General features: G+C 31.1%; 1 protein-coding gene across 3 annotated transcripts in view; it reads right to left on the bottom strand.

Annotated features, from left to right (window-relative positions):
• The window catches only part of ASCC3 (activating signal cointegrator 1 complex subunit 3), a 301,513-nt gene that overhangs the window by 91,831 nt on the left and 187,997 nt on the right, over positions 1 to 21,685 (bottom strand). For all 3 annotated transcript variants that reach the window (XM_074368581.1, XM_074368580.1, XM_010965191.3), the window contains exons 17-26: positions 19,473 to 19,592; positions 16,312 to 16,476; positions 14,527 to 14,613; positions 13,473 to 13,649; positions 10,120 to 10,345; positions 8,236 to 8,390; positions 5,801 to 5,899; positions 4,661 to 4,829; positions 1,554 to 1,774; positions 100 to 185 (exon numbers count right to left, since the gene is read on the bottom strand). In XM_074368581.1, the coding sequence (XP_074224682.1) occupies positions 100 to 185; positions 1,554 to 1,774; positions 4,661 to 4,829; positions 5,801 to 5,899; positions 8,236 to 8,390; positions 10,120 to 10,345; positions 13,473 to 13,649; positions 14,527 to 14,613; positions 16,312 to 16,476; positions 19,473 to 19,592 (1,505 nt within the window). The remainder of the gene's footprint in view (positions 1 to 99; positions 186 to 1,553; positions 1,775 to 4,660; positions 4,830 to 5,800; positions 5,900 to 8,235; positions 8,391 to 10,119; positions 10,346 to 13,472; positions 13,650 to 14,526; positions 14,614 to 16,311; positions 16,477 to 19,472; positions 19,593 to 21,685) is intronic.

The following is a 21,685-nucleotide window of genomic DNA, read 5'->3' as shown; positions in this document are numbered from 1 at the left end:
AATCACTATAAAAGCATTCAAAAATTTTATACAAATCTTTCATTTGTTGATCTTTTTAGATTATTCAATGTGTATCTTCTGAAAAAAGTAAGAACTTACTTTTTGCCAAGTTTTTCTTCTATTCTAACTTTCCAATCATCCATTCTTTCACGAACTAGGGCTTTTAAGGGTGCAATATATACTGCCTAAAAGGGGGGGTGGGGTGCAAAAAGATCTCATGAAAACAGTGACATCATTTTGAAATAAAGGCAAACTCAACAAAATTTATCAAAATACAACAGTATGGTCTAAAAATGTATCTTTTAATATGAAAGATTTAAAATTTTAAATTAATGGAAAAAAGTCATTAACTTACTCAAACTACATAAGACATGAATATAATACATTATAAAAATACTGATATTGACACTTTAAAATATATTTTTTAAAACAGCAGTGGTATTTTCGTTAGGTAATTTATAATTAATTATCTTTTAATATAATGTGAAAATTAAAAAAAAAAATTCTGAGACAATGCATGCCATAAAGAAAATTAGGTTCTGATGAAAATAACAGTTTTTATCATCAAGAATTATCTGAGCTGTAACTCTTTCATGAAAAAAGGTACTAATTTTGAAATTCTGAAGGTAAGTAATCTGGTTGTTTAAATCTTAATGCATATCTTATGGAAGATGCCAGTGCCGGTCATACATTTTAGGTATTCTACCTTTTAAAAAATAAAGATAAACAAAAAAACCTGGTCTTCAATAATCCAAACTTAAATACAGATTATTCACTGAAAAAAATTCTTTCCTTTGTAAAATGTTTCAAATTTAAAACAGAGCTCTCCTATTGTATTAACATCTCTCCTAATGGATCAACAACCACATAATAAACTGAGGAGGAGGAAAAATTACAGCTAAGCTGGGAAGAACAACTGCTAATTGGAAATCACTGAAAAATGAAGTTAAAGGGTTTCTAAAATGATGAATAAAAGAGCACATAATCATAATCACAACATATGAATTAGCTTTCTTGAAAAATGTTTCTAAAGTGTTGAGTACTTCATATTTCAAGAAAGCTTAAAATCAACACTTACTTGACTTGTCACATTATTTCACATTAAGTGACAATATCATGGCCATTTGGAGAAATGTGGAATAAAAGCTGCCTCTGTATTTCCTGTATGTAATCAAGTTGTATTTGTTAAAGTATTAGTGCTTCCTTCATAGCCAAAGGATTTGATTACGAGTCATTGTATTTCTTATAAATATGGCTATGAATCAGGTATCTTACAATGAAACTGCCTTTGATTTACAGATATCTTACAATGAGGAAAGGACATGTGAGCACCAATATGTACATCAGAAATCTAACTAAAGGACCCCTGAAGTTTAATATATATTTCCTTGTGGCCAATTATTCTAATACTGATCTGTGCCTTCCTGGAAAATTCACCAAGATAGTGACAGATCTATTAACTGAGTCCTGACAGTATATTAGGACTGTCCAGTGTACAGATTATGGACTGTATCTTCTAATTGAATGTAAGCATGTGATTCTTTCCAACTGACCTTTGAAGTGGGGTACTTATTGAAGACTCTGAAAATGGCTAATTCAGCTGCCACAGTCTTTCCTGATCCAGTGGGCGCTCCAAGGAGGACATTACAATCTGTGTGATATAGCGTATGAAATATCTGTGTTTGCACAGGGTTAAAGTGGCTGAAGTTGTACAGAGCTTCATATGCTTCACATCCCAAAGCCGTGATTGGTAAAGGTTGAAGATCCAGTAATTCTGAAAAGATTCAACAGGTACTGTAATACAATAACTGGAAAATATGCACAGTATTGAATACTGTTTCTTAGAAATAAATTATAACAACCCTTAATTCTTTAGAGGGAAAAAGGATTAACAATTTCTTATATACTAGTTATAGATCTCTTTACCCCTGTTACCACATTTATAAAATTGACATATTGGACACTTTTCTGGGGGAGCTCCCTATAAGATGGCTCTAATGATATATCTTTCTCTTCCAATCAGGAAAGTAATTGAATGACAAGTGTATGAAAATATGTATGTTCTAGAAGAAAACTAAAGCTACCCTGATCTGTAGAAAAAGGAAAGTCATTTGCAAACTTCAGTACTAGAATGGTTACTTATAACAAATTACTTTTCATCTGTTAGACAACTGACAAAACAGAGTGGTTGAATGAGCTGTTGTTCTAGCCAAGGCAAACTAACATAAACTTAAAATGGTTCCAGGAAGAAACTGAGGCGAGAGTTTTAAATCAGAGCATGACTGGTAAATAAGAACTGTGTTGAGAAAACATTGAAAAAAACTAGATATAATTGTAAATCATTATGTAGACTAGAAGACAAGGAGACTAGAAAATTAAAATGAATTAGAAAAATAAAGTTAAATCTTAAACCTAGATACACTTGCACTTGACAGTCATTTAATTTTCCCATAATCCAGAAAGGTATCAGCTGGAAAACTGGAAGGCAGATTTAATCCCAGGTTTATTCTATGGAGGACAATTCTACTCATTTGAAGTTTGAGTAAGTAGGAAAAAAAAATCAATAAGGGGACATGGTGGTCTGTATCCTGAGTTAGATTTTCGTAGAGCGGTTTCAAATTGGAAAGTATGGAGAGTTCTCTTCTCAAAAAAGTTTTTAAAAGTAAAAAAGCTAATTTAAAAAAAATTATCATTGCCCCACCGCTCTACTCAATTACATAGGAAACTGAAAACTAACTACACGTCTCTCATACCAGGTTACAATCTCCTGTATTTTTTTGTAGCACTGAAAATCAAAAAGGAATGAAGTTTAAACTTGCAATGCTAATCAAAGCATAGATATATTCTTAATAAAGACTAAAAAAAAAAAAAAAAAACCCAAACACTTTTGGCATTTATTGACAATGCTAAATTAAGATGCTTTACTTCTGTAAAAGATGAAGATTTTTCTTGGCTGATTTGGGCTCAATGGGATGCCTATACAGATACTTTTGGCCAAAAAGAACTAGGAATCATTGAAGTTACATCATGAATTTTAATATCAACTGATATGTCATGGGTCATGGTGGTGCATTTATTGCTTTTGAAAATGGAGTCAGAAAATCAGTGAATTATATAAATAGGGTAGTATGTGCTTAGTCAGTCAACAAAGAAGTAATTAAATGAGCATTAGAACATAATGTTAATACATGTTAAAATCAGGTATTGTAGCAAAAGACCTAGTAGTGATGTCGGTAGCATATATTTTATTTATTTATTTATTTATTTATTTATTTATTTATTTATTTATTTATTTATTGAGTCACAGTCAGTTTACAATGCTGTGTTATATATTTTAAATTAAAGCATCAAGCACTTTTATATATTTTGAGATTCTAGATATCACAAAGCATGTCTGATGGAAGAAAACCAGAAAAGTCCTCCTCAACGAGTAGATGAGTAGATACTGCAATCTCATTATTTTTCTATGTTGACAAACTTTTTAGTTTTTCCCTGTCAAGGTATCACAGTGGTATTAAGCTGTAGTCTACAGTATCTCTCTTTAAGATATGCTAAGACAAAGAGCAAGGTACACATTTGACAAAACTGACAACAATTAAAGTCACACTGCCTATGTTACTTTCCCAAAAGACTGTCAAATAATGTGTTCATTAAAAGTAGTAAAAACTAGTATATTTATTTTGAAAAAACAAAGAGCTTGTCTTTGGAAGAATTATATGAAAAAGGGAATCTGACTTTCATTTTTCTATAAATTAAGGTCCTTCTTGAAATCTATACTCATCCATTATGAATTCTCAATAAGAATAAACTTAATATACTAATTGGTTAATAGTCTCAGGATATTACTGAAATAGAATATTTATAGGGCACTTAGAAGTATTATTAAAAACATTTACTTATGAAATTTTGCTTCTTTAACAAGTCAACATAGGAAGGAACTCAATCATATTATGAAAATCTAAAATGGATTTGGGTCAGTTATGACAATGAAAGGCACTGTTTATACACACGCACACACACACACTGCAGATCACCATATACCCTTTTATGTCAGTATGGAGGAAAAGAACCAACATAAAAAGCATACGTTATTTTTAGACACAAGCTGACTCGAGGTGTAAGTGAATCCATTCCGCAGTGATACCATAACCGGACGCCTTAGCATTAGCACTTTTTGGTGTGGAAACATACCATATGGAGGAGAAAACCCTTACAATTCACTTTGGTTAATTTAACATACTAGAAGTAAGTTTAACAGTAATAAACACAAGGAAAAAAAGGATATCTCAAAAGTTTCACAGAGAGTACAGATTAAATGACAATACTTGCAATGAAAAAGGAAGGAGATATGGAGAAATTATAATGATTATAGGTAAAAATAGAGATGAAGACATAATAATACCAAAATAGTTTCATGTTAGTTAGACTATAAGAATTGAATTAGGCTTAGTTTAATATTTTTGGAACTCAAAAAAAATTAAGGTCTTCCATGAGGGTCTACATAGATTTGATTTTGTAAAGTCTCTTTTCAAACTATATTGACAAATAAGTTGGATTTTTACGCAGATTCAGACAACTTTAAAGCATAGATACTTTTTAACATTGACTAAAACAACAATTTTGGAAAATCAATGACTCAAGTTACTATTCAGTATCTTACCTGTATGGGGAGGATGTCTCTCTGGCAGAATTAGATGTTGGAAGTTGATAATACACACAGCCTCAGCTCCTAACCATCGATCAGACACCGCTCGGATATAGTATTGGGAAGGCAAAGGCTCAAAAATAGGTATTGTAAACACTAGTAGTTGAGCTTCTTTACTAATGACCTAATATGAAATAAAGACTAAAATGAACATGGCTATTCTAATAGCATAAAGGCCTTATTAGTTGCTTGTTAAAATAATGCTATCTACAGTAATATGTACTAAAAGTAAAGAAAATATTTAAATATCTTGGATTCCTAAATAGCTGAGATAGATACTTCAGAAACCTGTAGGTGGTTCCCTTCTGAGGATATCTGATGTTACAGAAGGGAAAACATATACTCAATTTATATTATTTACACATGCATATTATCATGTATTAACACATTACTAATTTGACTCATTATCAGAAGTTCCCAAACTTCATTCATTCAAGTACTTAACTTCATAATTTTTACCAAATTATTTACTTGATATTTTTCTTTAAATTCTTTCACTACCATAAATGGAATAACAGAATACTTGGCATAAACAGAAGGTAATCATGAACACAAATGCAACGAAAGTAAAATATTGCTATGAAATTCTATGGCTGCCCACTCAAGCCTAAAGCTTGCTTTCCGTTTGATAAAAAGAGAAATTAGGAATGAAACATCACAGTTAAAGATAGTTATAACAAAATTGAGTCTTTCTCTTGGAATTTATATAGAACTTAAAAAAGAACGCCTTTTTCACAATGTGATTAAATACTCTTTAGTACTGTGTTTATGTAACACCTAAAATTATTTCTTTATTTAAAAATCTTATTTATCCCACCCATTTGACATATTCCACCCCTCTGGAAGCTATACCTTAACCCATCAGAAAGATTACAATTCAATTTTTCAAATGAAAATCACACTGAATATATGAATAACTGCTATAGCATTTAATTACTATTTTCTTTTAAAACCAGAGACATAAAAAATGATAAATAAAGCTTTAATGGCACTGTGAAATTATAGAGAAATAGGTAAAAACAGTAATTATTTTGTTTATATTTTCTTCTTAATGATAGCAACATAAGAAGGATAGAGTCACATGTACACATTTACCTGTTTTTTTAGAACTAGAAAATACTCTGAATGATAAATATGATCATTTGTAGGATCTTCCACCCAAATCCACCAGGGTTCTCCTACTGTCCCATGGACCTAGAAGAAAAATAGTATCCTAATTCTATATACTGTAATTCAAGTAAGGGATACTGTTGTTTGCATACCCAGCACCCATCCCTCTCTCTTTTTAACAGATTTATTTACACGTAACTTACACAACAAAGTTTATTCATTTAAAGTCTACAGTTCAATGGTTTTAATATATTTACAAAGTTGTGTGATCATCTTCATATTCTAATTTTAGAACATTTTCATCATCCCCAAAAGAAAATTTGTCTTCCCCATCCTCCCAACCTCCAATCTTTGATAACCACAATCTACTTTCTTTCTGTATAGATTTGCCTATTTGGGGCATCTTATATAAATGGAATCATATAAAATGCAGTCTTTTGCGAATGGCTTCTTTCATGTACCATTATGTTTTCAAGGTTTATTCATGTCATACCATGCATCAGTACGTCATTCTTTTTTATTGACAAATAATACTCCATTGGCTAGATAAACTGTATTTTGTGTGTTCATTCCTCTTTTTTTTTTTTCTATTCCTAATAAAACCTAATCTTGTTTAATATTCATCTGTCTCTCTCTCTCTCCTGCAACTCAGGAGAAGGTAACCCCATCTTTCAGGATAATTTTGGTCAGCATAAGCTAATCAGCTTATGGTATCCCTCTTACAACAACTTGTGGTGAGGGACAGGCACATGCCCAATACTGGCCCAATTAGGCTGAAGAAAAGGTCTTTTGGTCCATGCTCTGGGCTGGTGAAGAGGGTGTATTTTTCCCTCTGTTAAATGTGAACAAGGAAGCCTGAAAACATTTGGGAAGTAGCCAACAGTGTCAGCAGAGCAAAAAGATGGGAAGATCCTCAGCCCAGAATAGTATCATTAAACAGAAGACTCAATCTTATCTCCAGGGCCTATTCTACCTGTGGATCTTTCATTATGTAAGATAATGTATCTTTTTTTGCTTAAGTAAGTTTGAGACAAGTCATATTTGCTATTCTCACAGCCAACAACGTTCTGATAAAAGCAACTGTGACAACAACTAAGTACTCATCCTACTAATGAATTAAACCAAATTGTGGGAGATTTATTATGGATATTGTCAGAAGAAAACAAGGTGAAAAATATAAAACCTTTGTGCTTTACAAAATATAAAACTTGAAATGAGTTTATGGCTAACTAGTTTTATATTTCATGCAATTTTGTATTAATAGAAATATTAAATATAATTTTATATCATCTAGTCCTCACAGAAATTCTGTGAGAAAGATAATTATTATTATCATAGATGTTTACAGATGAGGAAACTGAAGGAATGAATCATTAGGACACTTTAAGACCAATGGTAGAGTTGGGTTAGGATTATGGTTGGGTAATTTTTGAGTACACTGCTGAACAAAATGCATCCACTTTTAAGATGTACTAATGTCAGGTAATGCAGAAGATATTTACTTACATTAACTAGAAACTTACAATAACCATGTAAAGTAGGCATTGCTTCAACACATTTACAGATTTACTTGTCTTCCCTGACTGGCTTCTTGAAAAAAGGATGGAGATTTACTTGGCTGTATCTATAATCTCTTTTCTCCTGTACTCTTTGCACAGTAACTGGTGCAAAGACAGGCCTTAAGAATTATTGACAGAATAAAAAGAGGGCTCAGAGTGGGTTTTCATGCATGTATATATCAGTTAAGGTTTGGAAGAAAGAACAGAAGGGATAAAAGCGGAAACAGGAATATGATGGGTGCCAAGGAAGGACACTTTGAAGAAGGACAATGTATATAGAGATGTAAAGAAAATAACTAAGAAAAAGTCATTTATTATGGAAATTGGTAAGTCTTTGGTGGTCACTGAGGAATCAGTCTCAGTAGGAAGCAGGTGACCAGAAGGAAAACGTAGAATACTCTTTCTACAAGCCTCATGGTAAAGAAAAGAAGAGAATGACAGTCTGAGAAACATCAGGACTTTAAAAGGGCTCTTTTAGCGTGGAGAATCTTGAATTTCTAGTTGCTAAAATGACAGAGGAAGTACAGATGGAAAAAATGAATATCAGATAGAGAAAATGAAAGAAGACAGAATTAAGCAAAGTCCCTATGGAGTTGAATCCACTAAATCATTGTTCAATGAGAAGTTTTAGGTGTCCCAAGATGCTCTGAAGGGGTCTCATTGGTGAACATAGTATTAATATATCACATGCTTTTCTTGAGGATGAGAGTAAATAATGCTACAACGTTTTAAATGACTTTTTAATAGATTTTTTTAAAAAGGACTTTCTATATGCCTTGAGGACAGACGTAAGGAGGTGTAGTTGAACCTGCAGTACAGATATTTATCCTTAATGTAGATTTAGGTGTTTTCTATTTCTACCTGATCATTCCAAGTGAAATCAGGACAAATGCTGAGTGTTACTCGAAGGACAGTCCGTGTGATGGGCTGAATGGATGCTTCCATTGTAACAGAAGGAATCTGATGAACACACTGTTTGACCTTGAGCCCAATATTCACGTGATGCAGAATGTGACCTGAAAGGAAAACATCACATAGAAGAAATGTGTCCAGACAGAAAAAAAAAAAAATCTGACTTGTAAATGGGATTTCAGAGAAGGTGATTTTATTGCTTGTTTTATGATTTGCTATGTAGAATAGCTGACATTCTTGACCTGGCATGTTTGGATATTTTGTAATAGTTAACTTGAATTAGCAATTCATAGCTCTGAAAACCAGAATCAAGGTTTTTTTCAGCTATTAATAGGGTCCTAAAAATTACTGAGACTTGATAGTGCTTAAACTACTACAAAGTTGCACTTTTCTCCTAGTTAGTTTAAGACACATTATGGAAGTATTTAGTATTTTGTGAAAATAGCCATTAATTTATTCAAGGCCTATTTCAGAACTCTATAACCATCATGGAAAATGCTTTAGTAATTAACACAACTAACCTAGCCATGCCCATTTCCAGAAAACAAAGATAAAATATGGCCAATCTAGCTCAAAGTTAACCATTTATACATACATATTTTCATAAATGATCTGATTCTGAAATACAAATATACATGAAATCACCAGGGTGGGTGTGGGGATCACAAAAAGATGTGACTATAAACATTTTCCTACTCTAGTCCAGCAACTAAGTGAAAATAGTTTATACTCTACAGCATCAATATTTCTTGTCTGTCTTGGCTCTTCATAATATAATTTTTCAACGCACATTTACAAATAAGTCAAAATGTCTTATGTTCACCCGAGTTTGAAACTAAAGTGATTTTCCTTATTTTGATAAAATATTTGTTAGCCCAGTGTGAGTAATTTCAACTTTGCTAGTGAATTTCCCAATTACTCTGTTTTTACAGATACTTCCCTTCTTCCGTTGTCTTAGAAGTATTCTTCTCATTACACAAGTGAAATAACTACCTCAGCCTCTCTTCACCACTATGGACCTTTTGCCAGGTCCCTCTTATTTCTCTTCAGCCTGACTCCCTTCAGGTGTAATGCCTCTCCTACTTAGAATCTGAAATATTACCTAATCAATGTTTGTCCAGGAGAATGTTAAGGTGCATGGAAATGTAAAGAGGGGTAATTTTTCAATATTATGTGAAAAACATGGAAGACCAAATGTTATTTACACACTGACAGCAACTGTGTTTATATATAGTTTTTTTTGGGGGGGGTAATTAGGTTTCTTTATATATTTTTAAATTAATTTTTTATTCTATTTCTTAGTGGAGGTACTGGGGATTGAACCCAGAACCATGTGCATGCTAAGCACGCACTCTACTGATGAGCTATACTCTCCCCCAGGAACTGTATTTAAAGATCTATACATGTGTAATGATGAAGCTCATTTAGAAACTAAAGAAATGTACAGTTTGATGTTGATACACATTTTTCCTGTAATACTGCCGATGTACATAAAAGAATCTATGAAATGAACTAAATATTAAGAAATAATTTGAGAATAAGCCTCATTGACTAATTCTCATCATTTATATCTAAGATTCTATCTGTAAAATAGTCATCCTAAGGATGTGACAATCTAGATTCCATTTTAACTGCTAATTCTATTGAGTGACCTCATACAATTTGGAGGGATTTTTGCTTGAGTTTAGATATATGAAAAAGGAATTTCAAAAAATGGTAAAAGTTTACCTTTAGTAATGTGAAAATTCACAATACTTATTTTTTATATCTAGTGAAATATTTTATTTGCACAGAATAATATATTAAAACATTTTTGCTTCCTAAGAGTCTTACCTATTTCATCTTTCCTCATGTCTTTCAGCTTATCCACAGTAAGATTTTTTTCTTCTAATCTTGTTAGAATGTGTGGTGGTAAGACTGAAAATTGTCTCAAAGGGCTAGCCCAACCCCAAAGCCTCTTGTCGATGACTTTACTGAGATTCAGGAGCCTGTAGGTCATGGCAGGCCAACGTTTCCTCAGAGCAATTTCAAAAAGAGCACGGACAATTCTAGCTGCATTCTGAAGAATGAAAAAGGGGATTGGTGGTTAGGTCCAATGTGGTTTTAAATTTGTCAATAAAGTTATTATTCAGACTCAGTTTCAAAAGTACATCAAGCTGCATCCTTTAGTTGTGGGAAATATCTGTCCTCATATAACCCTAATTATCTGTTACTACTACACAAAAATAATCACATCCTTTATATGTGGATGCTATTTTGTCTAACTCTCCAAGAGCAGCTTTATTTCCAAGTTCTTAGGAAGTTCTACCCTACACCCTCTAAACAGGAATGAAGTAGGAAGAAATAAAAGGCATGCAAAGTATGTAGGAGGCTGTTGAGGCCAGTCAGAATAGAAGAGACAGCTGAGGATGCCCTTGGGTATACAGTAGAATGATTAAATTTATAAGGCTACTTAGAGAAATCAGGAAGACTTTGAGATCCAGTCAGAGACAAAAATTAGTGAGAGAAAGTGACAAAAAAATATTAATGAGTACAGCTACCCATGTTAATGGCTCCCTTTTAAACCAAACAATGTGTTCACTACTTTACATATATTATCTTAATTAAATTTTACAACAGCTGCATTTGACTGGTCTTGATATTATGATTTTATAGATGAAAATACTAAAGCTTGGTGAGGTTAATAATTTGACCAGGATAATTAGTGTCAGAGTATCTATTGAAAGGCAGGTCTAAACAACTCCAAACTTAACTCCCAGATTCTAAATTCAGTGATCTGAAGAAAAATTCATTAATACACACATAAAAAGTTACAATGACTGAAGCCTTTTTCACATCTCTGTAGAGTCCATTTGCTTTGTCTCCTTTCTATCATTAACTCAGCAGATTGGTCTACTGAAGACTGTTTTTTAAATCATGAACTTAGAGACACCTTAAAATATCTAATGACATCTATATTTGAAAATGAAGAATGTTAAATCTGGTCAAAATCATAAAAAGAGATGGAAAGAGTATGATTTTAAATAGCAAACAGATGATCCAGCTTGAAATTATGAGGTGAAAAATGATCATAAGAGCTAAGGGCTTTGGGTTTACATTTTATATGAAAAGTGTTATCTTTTGATAAATTCAACTATTTTGTTTCAGTATTAGAAACTTAAGAACAAAAATGGTATTTAGAAGTATAAGGACAGTTCTAACGCTCATTAAAAATGACAAGATGGCTCTTATTAGGCCCAGAGAATGAAAAATAAAATGAATATTTTGATTGTTACATGTGTCAAATAGATTTTCCCACATCATTCCCAGATGCTCTTCTAAAAATCTGCTAGGCTAAATTTCCCAACTGTGTTTGAAAGTATGCTATTTTTGTATTTCGGAACCTATACTTGTTCCCTAAAAGCTAAAAGAAACGGAAGGAGAAATCCCATGTGACAAGATACAAACAGAACATTTAAATCTGGAATCATATAAATTGGGCGGGAATAATGATCAAAACCTCTAACATGTAGAAGCTAAATATAGGCTCCTTTACAAAATCACAGAATATCTCAGCTAAGAATTTATCTTAAGGGCTGAAAGAATGAAGTTTCAGAAATACAAAAGCAAGTATCATTTTCCAGAGCTGAAAGAAGGCTTGTGGAACTACTGATGGCTTAAACTTAAAAACAAAAAAACAAACAAAAAAAACCCTCCAAACTCAACAATAATGTCTCTAATGCATTCAAGAATGATAAACCAATAGCTATTTAAGAAAAACCAGGGATGCTTTGAGATACATATATATATCCTCAAACTTCTGAGACTGAGTTTCTGGATACCAGTAATGAAGAAACTGTAAGTTTTATATTATAAAGCAATTTGTATATCAGTCTTTGATAATACCTTCATAATCTTGAATCAAGCAGAAATGTGGCCAGATTATTCATCCAGAACCCAGTATGGCTTTGCTTTTAGGTTAAATCATTAACTATTTCAATATAAAATCATTAGCTAATATAAGATGACAATATTATATTATTTTTCAGAAAAACAGATAAAACAAAAATTCAGAAACAATGGTTCCTATAGAGGTTCTAGGCTTTAGAGAATTTATGTAATTTTTCTATGGCAGAAATGTGTTACACAATGAAAAAAAATGTTTTCACCACATCTACATTTACTTTACAAAGTATATGAAATCATCACCTGGTTTCTTGTTAATTTGGTTAAATTACTGTATTCATTCAAATTGTTTACCAATATATCTTAGCTCACATTTGTAAATATTTCATGTTTACAGTTATTCAAAGCACTCCAGAATATTCATGGCTGTTAATAATAATTTATTAACACAAACATACTTTTTCTATATTAAGTCTTTGAACAAAATCACAAACACAAAATACAACAAGGAATAGTTTCTATGTTTAAAATAAGATTAAGTTTTTATTTCTTCTTAGAGGAAACATTACTTAATAATGAAAAAGGTATTCACGATAAATAAATATTTTTTTAAAAGCATGACTAGAAGAGAAACATCTCATCTCCAAAGTAAGTAAATGCAAAAAATAATCTACTTTACATCACATGGGGGCTTGAATATAAAAACTAAATATTATAATATTTTATACTATGGTCATCAAAAAACATACATTTAATGAGCTGTAATTTAAAGATTTATTTTCTTTCAGTCTTCAATTTGTAAGTATCAATAGTAGGAAAGAAAGATTACTTTTTTTATTAGAGACTTATCATACTGAATACATGGTATGAGGTATATTTAGTAAGCCTTGTTTAATAGTAAAGAAAAAAAACCTTTATATTTCTAATATTTGGGGAAAGCTACAAAGGTTCCACAATCTTTTCATTTTGCTTGAACTATTCTTGTATTATTGCCGTTTGTAAGAAAAAGAAATGAACTTTTAAAACAGAAAGAATTGGATATTGATGTTTTTAAACTCTAAAATGTAAACAACAGCAACATCAAAAAAAGCCAAACCAACCAGCACATCCTACCCCTGGTTCCTGATCTAATAGCGTAGATGGCATAAAAATGTACAAATTAAACGGAACGAGTTCTAAAATAAAATGGTAATTTGACAGCATGTCACAATGCTATAAATTCACAGTATAGCACAAATTAATTTCTTCAATCTCTAAAAGTAAACAAGGAAGAGAAAATAGGAAGGGAGTAATATTCCTACCTGTGCAACGTACGCAGAATCTGATATAAGGGAGAAACTGTCCATCTCTCCTCGGCTGATGTAAGTTTGAAGTAGGATGTTTATTTTCCCATAACTGTTCTCTACACCTCCAGGGGCTGAGAGTTCACAGAAGTTGTTTAATAAGGCATCTAACTCCTCTATTTCCTCTTCTCTGACCTGGAATAATCAATGTTTTTTATAGGATTATTTGAGCTGATTTATTTAAATTTTTCATATTGAAATTAAACCACATTGCATCTTTTCTAAAAATTTCCATTTGTTATAAAACAACATTTTCCTTTTGTATACTAAAATAATAGCAATTTTTTCATAGGAAGTTAATAAAATATAAGAAAAAAACTACCTTGAGGCTGATACAATGACATTTTATTATTCATCACCAATATTAAAGTTGCCATTGACATATAAAAATTTGATATGCCACAAGAATTAAATCTTCTGACCCCACCATCCTTCAATTGATGAGATTTCATTTCTTATTTGACCAGAGTAAAACCTCTGCCCAAATGGATTAGGGCAAACTTGAATTATCTTCAAATGCATTCATTACAGTCATATATTTTTATATGGTATAACATATTCACAGCTTAAAGCTGTGAAGTACTATGATTCAAAGTATTAAAGTTTTCACTGTTAATAAGATTAAATTACAATACAGGTACAGAAATATTCATATCTAAGTTCAAATCATGCATGTCCTTTATATTTTCTTCTGTGAACATTATATTATAAATAAACCAAAATCTATATACTATATTCTCCAATTATTTCATTATTGTAAAACCTGCTTAAACTATATTTGACTTGCACTAGAGAGCAAAGAATGATGTCGGTATGACATACTATCATAATCTAGGATAGTGGACATTGTTGATAAATGGAGGAACACTACTGGTATTCCAAACGTGAGGTGTCATACAGCTTTAGGAATAACCATTGCATCAGGAATAACAATTAATTATAAACTTTCATAAACAAATAAATGCATATATGTTATATGCATTTGATTTGAGCTTCAGGTAATCTTACTTACCTTGATTTGATCAAATTCTTCAGCTTTGGAGACGATAGCAAAAATATCACTTTCTGTTTTGTGAGCATCAAAGAGTTCATTGAAGGTCTACCAAAGTAAGTGTTATATTTGATTAAAACAGAAGATCCAGTAAAATATTTTAAATGAAAAATCGTGACTACAAATCATACATTCTAAAAGAACACCTGAGCCCTAGATACGCAGTTATAACACCAGAGGCATACTGTTCCGAATCATTACTTCAAACATTACCACATTTATTTAAGACTAAAAAAATTCCCAAAACATAATTAGCTAAAGAAGGCCTTTAGAAGGAAAAAGATCAATAAAATCAGTTCATGAAACCTACACTGGATATCTAAAAAAATATTTAGTGTAACATTCTGGTCTTGGCTCATTTTCAGCATGGGCATGTGGAAATCTGCACCATTCACCAACTTTAAGCTGATCATATATCACATAAAATTCAGAGCGGAATAACTGAAAACATGTAACCTGAAGATTCTGGCAAAGATATCATAATATTGCTAGTGAGGGCATATAGAAATTCAGGGAACTGGAAAGAAAAAGATTGGTAAAATAAAACAAAAACGAATAAAGACAAAGCTGAAGAAAGGCTAGAGTTCCTGAAAGAGAGCTGCCAACAGGCTTATGATGCAGCTGGGCAGCAACACACCAAGTGGACAAATGAGAAGAGCAACCTAATGGACAAAATGAGCGGGTGCAAGTCGTGAGGGAGGCAAAGAGGGCTAGGGAAAATGTTTTGGGTTGAGGAACTGCTAGATCATAGTTGTGAGATAATCTATGTTAAAAGACTTTGAAGAAACCTCAAGTGTTATAGAAACTCAAGATTTACTTGGGGAAAGATGAGGAAAAGCTACTAAGCACATGAAAATGTTTTCTTAAACATGATATAGGCATTAGCACACGTTAAATAGTACAAGACTTCGGTCTCATACAGGACTTGGCGTTCTTATTTACGAAGGAATTTCACTTCAGTGATTTCTACTACTTTTCCATTTAAAAAACAATTTTAAGAACAAAAATAAAAAAGAACATAAAAAATTCAAACTTTCTCTCTATAAAGAGAATAAAGGATAAAAATTCATCTTACCTTATCTCCCTTTCCAAACTTAAGCCCTCTCCTAATACGTAATCAATGTTAAGTTTTCCCAGGTAAAAACATGTGAAGATACATACATGGCTATATAATACACATGAAGACATGGAAGTATTCTTTAAAATGTAAATATTATAGTGGGAACCCTATCTTACAGAAGATTACATTAGAAGGCAACAAGCAGGGATACAACTGCGTAGCAAAAATTACCCTTGAAAATCTCTTAAATTGTCCAAATAGGAAAGCTCAGCAACCTAATAATTTTTTTACTAGTTTTGACAATTCTTCTTAGTGTTCCCAATAACTTGCAATTAATTTTTCAACTTTTTATTCATGGATATCACTAAGTTATCACCCCCTACTTTAAAACCATTCAGGTATTTGTTACACAGGTCTCACCAATATGCTCAATAGTTTTAGGTACAGGTGCATCCACTGCTTGGGATATACTCATTGAACAGGGTGGCAAGTGGGTCCTAAATATTTAAAGTCCTATTTTTTCCTTATCTTTACTGAGTATATATTGTTGAATTCACATAAAATAAATGCTGTTTGTTCTATTAGTAACTTTTGTTATTTTGCATTAATACTGTATTTTGAAGTCTAGAAAGTATTTGCATGTAAGAACAAACATATTATTGTATTTGTTCTGCTCAGTATAATACCTCAATAGTGCTGTATTTAATATAGTAGTGGCTAGCGGTTCTACCCAAATCGGTTGAAGAAAAATATCCAGTTCGCTCCTCAAAACGAATCATCCGAGCTTTGTCCAGTTTCCGTCCAACTTCAATGACCAGCTGTTCTCGATGCTTTGCTAACGTAGGGTCAATCTATAGGAAGAAAAATTAACACTTGAATATTTCTTCAGAGTCATCATTTGCAAACATATACCTATTTATGGAAATTACACTTTTTTGTTGATCTTTCAGTTAGTACAATTTTTTATTAGAATTTTAAAAGAAGTACATATTTAAAAAGTTAGGGCATACTTAGAAAATATTTTATTCTATTAAATAAAGAAATATTTAAACTTAATTAAAATGATGAATCTATACATTATCTTCAGATAGTAATATTTTAGAATCTAAAATTCCTATATGGTTTTATAATCCTTAAGATTAATAAGGATTAGAAATGAGACATAAGAAAAAAATTACACTAAAATAAATAGGAATTTAAAAATATCAAAGCATAGTCCTATTTTATTAGTTATTTAGAGAAATGACAGAATGCTTTCCTCTGTCAAAGTAAAGCTATACAAAAATAAATAAAAAATTATCCTTTCAAAAACATGTTTAGTGTTCTAGCAGTTTCCGTAACTGCTGAATGGGAAAACCTATTCTGTCTAAAATGATAATAGAGGCAAAGAGTAATATCAATTTGACAGTGAATTTCTGAACAGTTCAGAAATCATTATATTACAGTATTTTCCTAAGCAGAAAGGACATTTAATAAAGGATATTAAGAAATACTCTTGTTACTATGGTGTATGTGTGTGTAAATATATGTATATATACACATATTTATACACACACCTCCCACATCCTGAAGATCACTGTCTGGTCAGAGCAATAAAGTGATGCATGACCTTTAAGAGGGGAGGGAGAAATATAAAAATACTTTAGAAATCAATTAATGAGTTAATATTCCTACTATTTGTTCTAACAGATTTTTGTGGCAGCTTATTCATGCACCAAATATAGCTGAAATAAATGAACCAATCAGAAAAATGAGGCTAAGGGAAATCAACTGTAGGGAAGTAAGATGGAGTCAAGTCATATTAACAAATACAAAAAGTCTTAAATATTTTCTACAAGTGAGATACTGTATGTATCAGGTTCACCTTATGAAAACATCTTATTTATCATATATTACTAAACCACTAAAAAGTATTAAACTACATGATCTGGCTTAGCTCACATGAGTTTTGTGGCTATAAATTCTTATTGAGCAATAAAAATACATAAGTTAAAAAAATATAAAGGTAAGATTCTTTGAACTGTGACAGTTAGTAAAACTAGGTATCTCAGAAGGAAAAAAGGTACTTTTTTATACTAGAAAATTACACAAAAATGACTTCTGATATTAACCTAGTACTTAAAAAAAGCCAACTGTCATTCTAAGTGAAGTGGGCTGGAAAGAGAAAGAAAAATGCCATATGATATCATTTATATGAGGAATCTAAAAAATAATAACAATAATAATAAGGACACAAATGAACTAATTATTATTCTGATTTCTTGAATATGGGTAAGCACATTTGACTGTCCTTTATGACTGGATTATCGCATTCTGTTGATTTTTATTTTGTAGTTGGCTTTATTCCTTTGATAACTATGTACGTTTAAGAAGCTAGAGATCTAATCTGTTCTTAGAAACAATAATTAGTACACACATGAAAACTAAAAAAATGTGCAGTATACTGTACATATGTATTTACATGCAATATAATGTGTCTGCGCAGTCGAACTGTAATAATTCTACATAATAAAACTGAAAAAGGGAAAAAAATCAACTGATGTGCTTATCTTGTTTCAAGATTTGAGATGCCTTGGCCCATGAAAATACACATTGTGTTTTATTTTCCTTCATTATTTACTCCTTTAGAGTATTTTCATGGTGTCATTGACTTTTGTCACAAAGCCCGTATTTGTAATGGGAACAGCTAGTGCCATACTTTTTAAAATTTATAAGGTTACAGGTTATGATGAACCTACATTTTATAATTTAGAGTAATTTGGCTGTAAAAGAAAATATTCATTTGAAGATTAGCACATATTTTAACTGAGAAGAAGAAAGGCAGTTGAAACAGCAGTCCTTCATACGTTTTCATGCTGAGGCAGTGAATGAAGTAAATACAAGGTCAGTAACTGACAACCAAAGTAACAGGTTTAAAACTAGTTGCTGCTAGTAGTTTTCTTCTTTTTTTCCTCCTAAACCTTAAGTTTCAATTTTCTCATGCTCAAATCTTTATATGAAAAATGAAGGGAAAAAAAAAAGATTGGAAACTGCTTTGATAACAGAATGTGTTATCAAACATATACACATTATCAGTAAATGAAGGAAAACTGTAATTCTGAGTTAAATTCAACTTCTCTACTAATTTTGACCAATCACTAGTGAATATCCATATAATGGTGGTGAAACAGTATTTTCATTAGACAAATTGGTTTCATCTGTAATTAGGAAGCATTTACAGTGTATAAAGCAGAGCTCCAAAGAAAAGACAATATCTCACAGAATCTGTAAGCCATGTGGACCACAGAACTGTGAAGTTCATTGGAAAAACTGCTACGACATGCATCTGATTCTCAGTCTGTGCACAGCAGAGCTGGTCCCAGCCTCCAAAGGGTTAAGATAATAACTCATTAATGCTATCTCTTAATTTAGGAATAAGAGCTTAGAAGGACTTGATAAGAGGAACATACTGTATATAACATAAGCCTAGATTAAAAGTGGTCTGTAAGTTTCCTCATGTCTGGTTTATTCCAAAAACTAAATTTAAAACATAGAGTTTAAAAAATAGGTTAAAAAATCAGAGCAAAATAGTAATATCAAATGGGAACTTATCTGAATAGTAAACTGATAATAATATGGAGATTACTAGTATCAGTGGAAAAGAGATATAAAGAAAGTGAAATAATTACAGGGGACAAATTTAATTTTCCTTAGTACTTTCTAAAAGAGATTAAAGCTCTTTGTTTTTCCATCAGGTACCTAACTCTTTTCAGATGAGGCCGAAGTAGTAAATATTTATCCTCCTATCATGAAAGGATTACAGAATCAAAAAGGAGGTCTGACTTTTTTTAATAAATGAGTTTTCTACCTGATAAGCCTTGTGACTGATGCCATACACTAATGGATTTGCTCTCATCCGTACATACAGGTAAGTGTAACTTATCCACTTCACTGCTTCTTCCACATTAGTAACTGTTCCCAGAGCAATCTGCAAATCAAAAATATAACAAAAATTAAACTAATGCATTAAAGTTGAATATAAATATTATATCAAGAACCATTTTTCAAAAGCTAAATTTTTAAAATACATCACTATGTTATATTAAAAAAACAGGTAAGCACTATTATTGAACATGACACTTCTCCGATTAATTAAAAATCAGTCCTGCCTCATTTAGTTGAGAACAGTACATTAGAAATGCTATCTTCCAAAACTGATCTTACTGATTACTATGTCATTTAATTATTTTTCCCTAAAAGGAGTTTAATTCTATGTAGCAGTAAAAACATTTTTGGAATTTATTAATTTTTTCCTTCTTGTTTCTTTTAAAATTTGGGTTCATTTCATGTGACATTACTGACAATTTTAAATGTAAGTATACTCCAATCAAAACAATATAATATCGCTGATTCTGTCCCTCTTTATTGTGATGCTGTCTACTGTCATTACCAAAATCACAAGGGGTATTAAGTAACATTAGCTTTTTCCTCTAATGATACCCATTTGCAACATAGCTAATGTAAATACACAATATGAATACAATGATAAATGCAACAATTTCTGCATAAAACAAATCATATTTCACTGGGATTTATACATATTAGTAATGCATGATGATTATTATATATTAATACATAATACATTAATAATACATATTATTACGTATTAATAATATACTAATTTATTATTATTATTATATGATTAAAAATCACATAAGAACGGGGTGACTTTAATTTTTTGGTGGTAAATTTAAAACATTATGGAAAAATAGATATTTATATATCTGAATTACAATAAACACTGGGTAATTCTTTAGATTATATTCTGAAAGGAAATATAATTTTTGAAATGACATTTTAATGTAGCTTTATAATGTGTTAATTTAATGAAATCAAAGGTTAATAATTTTAAAACACAACAACACATAAAATCTATATAATAAAGGGAATTGTTAGAAAATTATCTCAACACAGAATTGCAATGAAAAGTTTCCTTAAATACATTTCTTTAACTACTAGACCTAAAGGTAGTGATTCTGCTTTTATTTAGAGTGTTCATTTTAATTTAAAAATCTGTTCAAGTTGCAAAACTTCGTAACTGTGTAATTTTTCATGAACCTGTAGCTGAAAAAAATTTTTACCTCTTAATACCTTAATCAAAGAAGAAGTAATGCTTCCTACCTAAATTATTAAATTTTAGGAGAAAAGGAAAAAAAATCCTGTCATTTTAGTACTAAGTATTACAAAAATATAAACCTTAATGTTTGCTTTATTTTCATACTATAATTTAAATTCTGTATAAATAATTTTGTAAAATAAGTACAAAAATGCTTAGTTATCTTTAGTTAGTTGAAAATGAGATATAGCAATTTATAAGTATCATTATATTGGTCATTAAATATTTGTAATTAAATATTAATCATTAAAAAAACCCAAAAGTAAATAAATGATAAGGCAGAATCTGACTATTTATTTTAAAAATTACAATATCTTAAAATAAGTCAGAGAAAGACAAATCGTGTGATCTCATACAGAGACTCTAAAAACATCAAACTCACAGAAACAAAGAACAGGATGGTGGCTGCCAGGAGTTGAGAGGTGGGGGAAACAAGGAGATCTTGGTTAAAGTGCACAAACTTTCAGGCACATATATGAGTGAGTTCTGGGTATTTAATAAAGAGCATGGCTACTACAGTTATTCCTACTGTACTGTACACTTGAAAGTTGATATGAGAGTAGAGCTTTAATGCTCTTATCATAACAACAACAACAAAATGGTCATTATGTGAGGTGAAGGATGTGCTAACTTTACAGTAGTAAACATTTCAAATATATATGTCAAATCATCACACTGTATTCCTTTAACTTACAATGCCATATGTCAATTACATCTCCATAAAGCTGGACAAGATAAATAGTTTTACATTAATTTATTTATTATTTATTAATTAAATTACAAATGACTAAATCATCTGCAATACAGGTAAATATACATTTTCTAAAATGTGACTATAAGATTTTCCACAGCATGAAGACTTGTGGAAATAGAACTAAAATTTGGCCAAGGAGTGAGTTTACAAC

Source organism: Camelus bactrianus, chromosome 8 (assembly GCF_048773025.1).
Source record: "Camelus bactrianus isolate YW-2024 breed Bactrian camel chromosome 8, ASM4877302v1, whole genome shotgun sequence".
Classification (NCBI taxonomy): domain Eukaryota; kingdom Metazoa; phylum Chordata; class Mammalia; order Artiodactyla; family Camelidae; genus Camelus; species Camelus bactrianus.
The sequence above is the reverse complement of the archived record's forward strand: the minus strand, read 5'-3'. Positions and strand labels throughout refer to the sequence as shown.